This window comes from Zingiber officinale, chromosome 10A (genome assembly GCF_018446385.1).
Source record: "Zingiber officinale cultivar Zhangliang chromosome 10A, Zo_v1.1, whole genome shotgun sequence".
Lineage (NCBI taxonomy): Eukaryota > Viridiplantae > Streptophyta > Magnoliopsida > Zingiberales > Zingiberaceae > Zingiber > Zingiber officinale.
In genome coordinates, this window is record NC_056004.1 from 95,202,625 (window position 1) to 95,211,457 (window position 8,833).

At 38.7% G+C, this 8,833-nt stretch overlaps 1 protein-coding gene across 1 annotated transcript; it reads right to left on the reverse strand.

Annotated features, from left to right (window-relative positions):
- Positions 1-6,636: 6,636 nt before the first annotated feature.
- On the reverse strand, positions 6,637-8,551 carry LOC122028210 (silicon efflux transporter LSI2-like). Its single transcript, XM_042587240.1, has 3 exons — positions 7,680-8,551; positions 7,057-7,581; positions 6,637-6,964 (listed from the first exon to the last, which is right to left on the reverse strand). The coding sequence occupies exons 1-3, from the start codon at positions 8,485-8,487 to the stop codon at positions 6,699-6,701; spliced, it is 1,599 nt and encodes a 532-aa protein (XP_042443174.1). The 5' UTR covers positions 8,488-8,551; the 3' UTR covers positions 6,637-6,698.
- Between the last annotated feature and the right edge of the window lie 282 nt (positions 8,552-8,833).

Sequence of the window (8,833 nt, forward strand, 5' to 3'; positions counted from 1 at the left end):
CTAGGCATATGTACAGAGGCTCGCATAGAATAAGGAGTTTGATCCTTCCTTCGACTAGGTTTAGGACTGGTCGAATGTGAGGTGGGTCAATCATTCTAGTCGGTCTAACAGGATAGCCGGCCTTAATCTTGATCGGCTATTGAGTGGCCGACTACACCATCTCCTTAATTCCAAGGTGAAGCACGGAACCCCTTATGTTCGACCAACCCAAGGGTCGGTCGGCTTTTTTCTGCCCGGCTCGGAGTCCGGCCAGGCCGATTTAGTGAGCCTTAGCACTGGACAGTCAATCAGGGCAAAGTGGAGGAATGCTCCTCTCTATTGACTTTGACCACCTCGTAATCTTGACTTTGACCTTCGCATCATTTTTGAGGTCCATTTACTATAACCCATATCAGAAGTAATAAATAGATAAATATTGAAGTAGACACATATGAAATAAAAAGGCTAATTTATTATTTTATCATAAAAGTACCTAAGTTTTTTGGTTGGTCTAAGAATACATAATTAATTCAAAATTAGACCGATTTTAAAATAAAATAGGCTCTTTTACTCTATTAATTCCATAAAAGTACCGAAGTAATTGTTGCTTACCACTTCACTAATTTAATAAATTTATAAAGTATTTAAATTACCTTTAACTTTATTTTGCATTATAAAATAGTGAAGTAAAAAAAATGATACTCACTTCACCAAATTAAACAAATATACAATAAATATCTATAAAATTAAAAATCAAATTTAATTTGCATTGACCCAATTAATAGGGTTAAAAACAACAAATAAAATCCACAAGTTCAAACTTAAAACAGGTTTAACTAACTTAAAACATATTTAACCTAATGTACACCCGTAGGCATCCAGTAGATGAATCCATTCCATTCCCTTCATCATCATATTGAAATTGATTAAAATTGATTGAAATACTGATTCTTAGTTGATATTGTAAACTGAATATAAAAAATATAATATTAATAATTTGAATTGAAATAATAGTAAACAAGTCCAGATGTATTTAAACTTATAACCTTAGAAGAAATAGAAGTTCCATCTTAAATCGTATGGTCTCTAAACCAATCTCTTATAAGCAGTAAGAGTCCCTGATGAAAGAAACCATTAGTTGGTAAGGAACAGGACATGAAGAATCATTAAAGAATAAAAATAAAGTCAACATAAATCACATCAAAAGAACAAAAACAATATGCAACAACTTTGATATGCATGATGATAATTTATAGAATCATGATTTTACGTAGAATTGATTTAGGATCAGAATCGAATTGATCGGGATTAAATCGTAGAATCATACGATTCTATCAAAAACCCTTAAAATCTTATCATATATTATTAATAACTAGAAAAAAAATATCTAAAATCTCATTTATATATAAATAGATAACTAATTGTGCATATATATGAAATCATTTATACTCAACATCTCATATTACATTACTACATGTACAAATTTAAATTAACTAGTAATTTAACTACTATTCTTGTACAGTAATAATATTTATATTTTTATATTTTTATATTATAAAATGAAATAATATAAAATTTCTATTAACACAATAAATAATAACACATTCAATTTCAAAAATATTTTCTTGATTTATAAGATGATCTAATTTAAAGGCCAACAAAGCACCTAACATATATAACATAAGCTATTGAATATTTTGATTCAAAACAAATATGAACGCCGGAAATAATCTTCTAAAGATTGGTTGATGCTACACAATACTAGACAATAGACATCCAAAAATTCATTATTTTGGGGAAAAGAAATGACAGAATATTATTGATAAAAAATTAACTCAAAATTAATTATATATATGTTTAAATAATTTAAAACCCTAACAAGATGAAAAAAAATAGATAAAATCTTCTGGACCTCCGAAAAGGATTTAAATAATATTTTTTTGGGTTTAAAATAGAGTGGTTAATGATAAACTTTGAAATTTATTAAAGATCTCTGAACGAACTTTGATTTGATATATTATAGGTCCCGTGACTCAATCCGAGTTAAAAATTATGACCTCTCAAAATTTTCACCGATCCTACTCCGATTCTGGTGTAATCCTATTATGATCATATCGATTTTGTTCCGATCCTACTACGATCGTATTACAAAAATCGATTCTATACGATCTTGGATCAATTTGTGCTTGTGCAAACATGGGGCACGACTACCTTTCACTGCCCGTGCGCAACTTACCACCTCATGGCCGGCAACACTTTCCTCCAATTTTTTTTGTTCCTTGTTGCTCCCCTCTGAAAATGATTAAAATGATATTTTTTGGATTTGAAATAGGGTGATTAATGAAAAATTTTGAAATTTATTAAAGATCTCTGAACAAGCTTTGATTTGATATATTATAAGTCCCGTGATTCAATCCGAGTCAAAAATTATGACCTTTCAAAACTTTCACCGATCCTATTCTGATTCTACTCCGATCCTGTTACAGTCATACTGATTCTGCTCCGATCCTATTACAATCATACTGATTCTGTTCCAATCCTACCGGTCTTGTTGCGATCATACTACAAAAATTGATTCTACACTATCCTAGATCGATTTGTGCTCGTGATTTTACAAACATGGGGCACGACTACCTTTCACAGCCCATGCGCAACTTACCACCTCATGGCAAGCAACACTTTCCTCCAATTTTTTTTTTCTTGTTGCTCCGCTCCATGTGCTAAAGAGAAATGACTTGTGCCTTTTTACTACTCCTTGCATGTCCATTAATGTTCGACGAAACTATGGTTGAATTGCTCGTGATTGTTGTCTTGTCTCTGATGAGTGTGGCCAGGTTATGAGCATAGTTAGGTCAGTTTGGGTCATAAGCTCATAAGAACCTGAAGTCCAGCTTGCAAACTTGACTGCGATAAAATTCCACTTCAAGAGGGAAGAGAGATTAAGATGGTTCGTAATATCTATGATCTATTAAAATATTCTCATGAACACTAATCAGGAGAGGTCATGACTCATGACATTCATTTAAATTACCACTATATGGAAGTGTTACAAATAAATAACTTATTCAATAAGAGCAGTCTGATTCAAGAATAATGACAATGAAACAGATTAATTTTTACAGAAATACAAAAACAACGGATCAAACTATAGAGCAAAGACAAGAGTAGCATTTATGTTCTTCAAAATTTAAAGATATACGAACTTATCAACTGAAAGCAATCACAAGATATAAAATGAAGCAAGAAAAACTTAAGAGAAAATTACACTAGTCCTCCAAGTATGTTCACTATTGTTTCAACCAGAAAGGATAGAGACCACTGCATCGCATGCAAAACAAAAGAAAAAGAGTTACCCCAAGCAAAACATTTCATTTCTAAAAGAGCAAAATCCAGTATTCATCCTAGTATGTTCGCTATTCTTCATCCAGAAAGGATAGAGTGGTCTCTAATCATTAAATATAACCTGAATAATGATAGTTTCCAATCATTAAATATAGGCAATTCTATTGTTCTTACTTTATAGATATTGCAAAATTGTACACGTCTGACTTTTCTGTGTGAATATCCTTCCTCATAATTTCTGGTGTCATATAGATGAAAGTTCCCAGTGTGTGTGTGTGTGTGTGAATATCCTTCCTCATAATTTCTGGTGCCATATAGATGAAAGTTCCCACCATTTTTGTGTGTGTGTGTGTTGCCAGATGACCTCCAGTTGTGAACTGATATATGTTTAAGATCCTTCATGTATGAAGCCAAACCGAAGTCAGCTAGATGTGGATGAAAATTCTTGTCAAGCTGCATTATGAACCACCTTAAGTATCACATTGTTTAAGGATACGCATATGCTAGATGATAAAAAAAGAAGTGCAGAAATGCTTACAAGAGTATTTGCAGGTTTAATATCCCTATGTACAATTCCAAGGTTTTGTAGGTACAGAAGAGCTTTTGCTAAAAAAGACAAATATAGAAAATAAGAATCTAACAGGTATAATAGGTAAACAAGTAGCAGCCTAAAAAGATCACATAAATTAAGGATGCTAAGTTAAGGTTTCAGTACAGTGTATTATTTCTTGTACATGGAACTGATAGGGGAGGTGAAAAAGAATGCACGAGAAGATGAAATGTCAGTTCAACAATACAATGCAAGATGAAAATTTGGAATCTTTTACATGTAGAATAGAAATGCTATCCCCACTCACAGTAAGACGACTTTTAGTAAAAGTTTATTGTGATCAAATAACAATTAAAAGTGAAACAGGTCAGGAACAGCTTTTTTTTTTTTATGATAATATAGATTCAATTTGTAAGTTCATCATTACGGACTAATAATGAACTACCACTTGATCCACAAAAGTTTCCTATTTTACACTATTGCAATAAAACATAAGCAAACTGATATAATCAATCAGGACCACGATCCACACCTAGGTCATAAGCAATGGAGATCACTTCATCCACGCTGGGGCTCCATCCATTAGCGTGCAGTCTCTCGGGAACCGATCACCTCAGAGTTAGTCAACGAGGGATATTTTCATTTCTATAAGTATTTCTATTCGTTTGATTGCATACAGTGATATTGATTGAGCGGCTTAGTCTGATACTTGACATTTAATTATAGATGGGTGCATGTTTCTTGGTACCTCTCTAATTGTTGGAAAGTAGGTCATCCATAATATCAAATAGATCATTTTCTTTTTTGGTAAATTTACTAATGGCTATAGGCATAGCGATCCTCTTATTTAACTACTGCAATCATTTCTGAACACTTCCTAGCATTTCCAAAACATAGGTTAGTCGATTATATGTGGACTTTTTCTAGTTCCATGCCCCGTACAATGATAGGCATCAAAGATACAAATTATCCTTTTCTATTGGGCCACAAACCAATCTAGGTAATAAATCCATGAGCCCAAAGAACTATTAGGTGAGCTTGAGTTTTTCCAATTTGAGCCTACTCCGGTCGATACGGATAATACTAATATTATTCAAATTGCTAATAATCTAGTATTTTATGGAAATAAATTATCGCTCAATTCGAAAGTATATAATGTCCATGTAATCACTCTTTTGCATATCACTATTGAAATCTAAATTGTTGATATCTTTAACATCACCATTACTTTTTTTTTGACAAATTGATACTTATTTTCCTTCTCGTTGACAAATTATACTTAGTGATCATCTTACATTAATTTGATAAGGGATACATTGGTAGTGATGGACTTTATTTTTAGAAGATATGTTATTTTTATTGCATTTTTAACTTTAATTTGTACTTAATTAAATATTTTTAGCTTGGGGACGGATTGGTGGAAATGTAGGGAATGAGTGAATCATCTTTTACAATCAGGAGAAGAGATACAATACCCTTGGGCAATAGTGCAACCACTGTTAAGCCCTTCGAATGATTAATCATTTAGGATTCTAGTGAGATAATAACTTTAGAAACTTTGGCAGCTTGAATAAACCTCCACAAATAATTCCCGAAAAAACTTTAATAGGATAAAATTGATCACCTTCGGAATTAATTGGGATCAGAAATCAATCACCTTTAGAATTAATTGGGATTAGAATTAATTGGGACCAGACATATAGAAGTATCATTATACAGTAATGAATTGGAACCAGACACATAGAAGTACACTAGCAATTATGAAATTTATAATTTATTTTACGTATGGACTAGAGATTTATTTTATCATAATTATATCATTAGCTGTCTATTTATTATTATCTATACTTAATATATTAATTGTATATATTTTCTTATTTAAAATAATTTGTACAATAATATTTTATTTAATTATTATTTAATGGAAAGTGAAAAAAATAGCAATCCCTATTTAATGGAAAGAACCTTGGAAAGGAATTTACTAAAATTTGACATCACTTTCTTACTACTGGACAATTGTCAGCATCCAGAAATGAAATAAGATTCTTAATGAGAAACACAAAAGATTTATGTTCTACTCGTCTTCTCTTCCGTTGAGCATGCTACGTCTACTTCATCTACCTAATACACGCAGAACAGAGCAGAAGAGCAAGAGGAACAGAGCTTTTCTTGTTTACTATGGGGAGAGGATCGAAGATCCAAATATCTACGTTTGGGCCTGCTTTTTCTTCTCCTCTGCTGCATCTGCCGCTTCCACCTGCTTCTTCGCCGTCTCCAGATCCGCCTGGCTCGCCTCTTCCTCGCTCCTGGCCGTCGCTTTCTTCGCCTGCATGCGCCAAGGAATCAGAAAACAGAAAACAAAAAAAGGAGAAGGAGCCGATCGTTAGTCTCAATCAGGTACCAGTCCTGCGATTGAGGCCTTGGCGTCCTGCAGGCCTTCTTCCACGGAAGCCGAGAAGGCGACCCAGCCCTTCTTCATCGTCGAGGCTTCTTTTCCGTTTCCGTGCTCCATTTGCCGACCGCGATGCTGCTTGGAGTTCCGCGGACATAAACAATGAGTCCGCTACGTGTTCGATCCGAATTCTGCTGCGTGGATGCGAAACGGAGACACGCGTCCTGCCTTTGGCTTCGACGGGAAGAAATGGCTAATATTTAAGTTCAATTAGTTTGGTACAGTTCTCGATAATGAAAAATAATTTTTTTAATTCAGTTTCCATTTAATATTATTTTTCAAGGAAATAAGAATCTCTTTTGAAAGCTCCCCGAGCAAACCAAATGAATATTTTATTCGGTAATCCTTTCCTTTCCATGATCGGTTCTTCACCGGTTACTCTCGGATAAGCAACAGCCCGACGGCCGTGACGACCAGCGTCGACAAGAACCCGAACGGGAGATGCGCGAAGAAGGAGAGCGTGTAGCCAATGGACTTCACTCGCTGAGCCTGCTCGCACACTATCAAGTTGGCCGCGGATCCCACCAGCGTCAGGTTCCCCGCCACCGTGCTCACCCACGCCAGAATCAGCCACGCCTTGCTTTCTTGGCCGGCAGAGATTCTCGCTGCCGACGCCGCCACCCGAGATCCGAGCAACAGGACTAATCGTCGATCCGATAGAAAAATAGAAACAGGTTTAATTAGTGCGTTTGTAGAGGAGTATGTGGATGATTCGACGGCGAGCATGGTGTACCTGTCGGTACGTTGGAGGCGATGTTGGAGAGGAAGATGACGACGAGAGCGAGCAGCGCGATTCCGCCGGGTTTATCGACCCGAGCGTGAGGTTCTATGAAGTCCCAGAAGGCGCTGGGGATTCCTGTCCGGTTGAAGCCGTCGACGGTGATGAACATCCCGCAGAAGAAGATCAAGAGCGAGTAGGAGACCTTTTCGAGGCACGGTTGGGCGTCGGTGAAGTCGAGGACGATGAGGACGAGCGCGGCCGTGATCGCCGTCCACGCCATGTTGAGCCCCATGAGCAGCGCCACCAGCATGCCGACGGTGACTAGGTACACGCACGTCCGCCACAGGTAGTGCTTCTTGAACCGCTTCACCATGTGGCTCACCCGCTTTCCTCGACCTTGTCTGGCCGCCGCCTCTTCGCTGCCGTCTCCGGCTGCCGCTGCCGGTTCTTGCGGCGGGGTTGAGTTCGCCGCCGTTGTTGACTCGGTCGTCGTTGCGGGGTTCTCTGCGCTCGTGCCTGCTCTGTTTCTCAACGTCTCTGCGCCCAATGGAGAAATTGAGGATGGATTCGATTAATTGGATGAGAAAGAGTCTAATTTTTTTTTTTTTTTTTTGATTGATTGATGTGTGGCGCACCGTTGAGCGATGTGTCGCGAGAAAGAGACGGGAGTGTTCTGATCCAGTCGTCGGAATCCACGGAGGTGACGTGGGACATGGTGGCGGGGAAGAAGCGGTGGGCTATGACGTCCTCCTCGTCGAATGGATCTCCGGCTGCGGACTCCGAATTAATGTTGGATTCGACGTCGTTGTTGTTGTCAACGGACAGTTCCTTGAAGAAGAAGATTAGGAGGATAGAGGCGTTGACGAGGACGCCGAGGAGCATGGCGGGGAGAAGGCCGAGCAAGAACCTGCCGAAGGTGATGCCGCTTAGGGAGGCGATAACAAGGTTTTGGGGGTTGCCGATGGGGGTGGCGGTGGAGCCGACGTTGGCGCTGGAGGCGAGAGCGAGGAGGAAAGGCCGCGGCGGGAGGTTGTTGCGGCGGGCGAGCTTGAGGACGAAGGCGGTGAGGACGACGCAGGCGGTGTCGTTGGTGAAGAAGGCGGAGGAGACGGCGGCGACGAGGCAGACGCGGAATAGGAGGTCTTTTCCGCCCCTGCTCCGCCACGAAAGCAGCGTGCCGAGGTGGGCGAAGAGGTCGGCGCGCTCCAGATAGGCGCTGACTACCATCGTGCCGAAGAGAAGCGCGAGGATCGGGAGGTCGATGGAGGCGAAGGCCTGCTCCGGCGTCATCACGCCGAAGAGCACCATGAGTATTGCGCTGAGGAGCGCGCCTGCGGTCCGTCCAATCGGAAGCACTGGCACCGCCGGAAACACGGCCAGCACCCAAAACACGGAGAAGGCCACCAAGCCCAGCACCACCTTCGATATCGCCGCCACCGCCATGACTTCAATTCTTCACAGAGTGTTTGCTCTGCTTCCACTCAAACCCTCCCATCCAAATACACATGATAAACCTTTTTTCATTTTAGCCACAAACATATTAATCTTTTCATATTACCCGTTGACTAAAAATAATTTAAAAGGGAAATTTTCAAAATTACACTAATTTAAATTCTCTCTCAAATCTAGTATTTGGAATTATAAAGGGTAGGTAAACAATTAAACAAAGATGGAGGAGGTGAATGAAACGGTCTCCAACTTAATTGGAGTTGAAGTCGTTATTTTAGCACAATTTAGAACGGCTTCATGATAAATTATGAGGGATATTAGTCGTAAAGTCTCTTTGCAT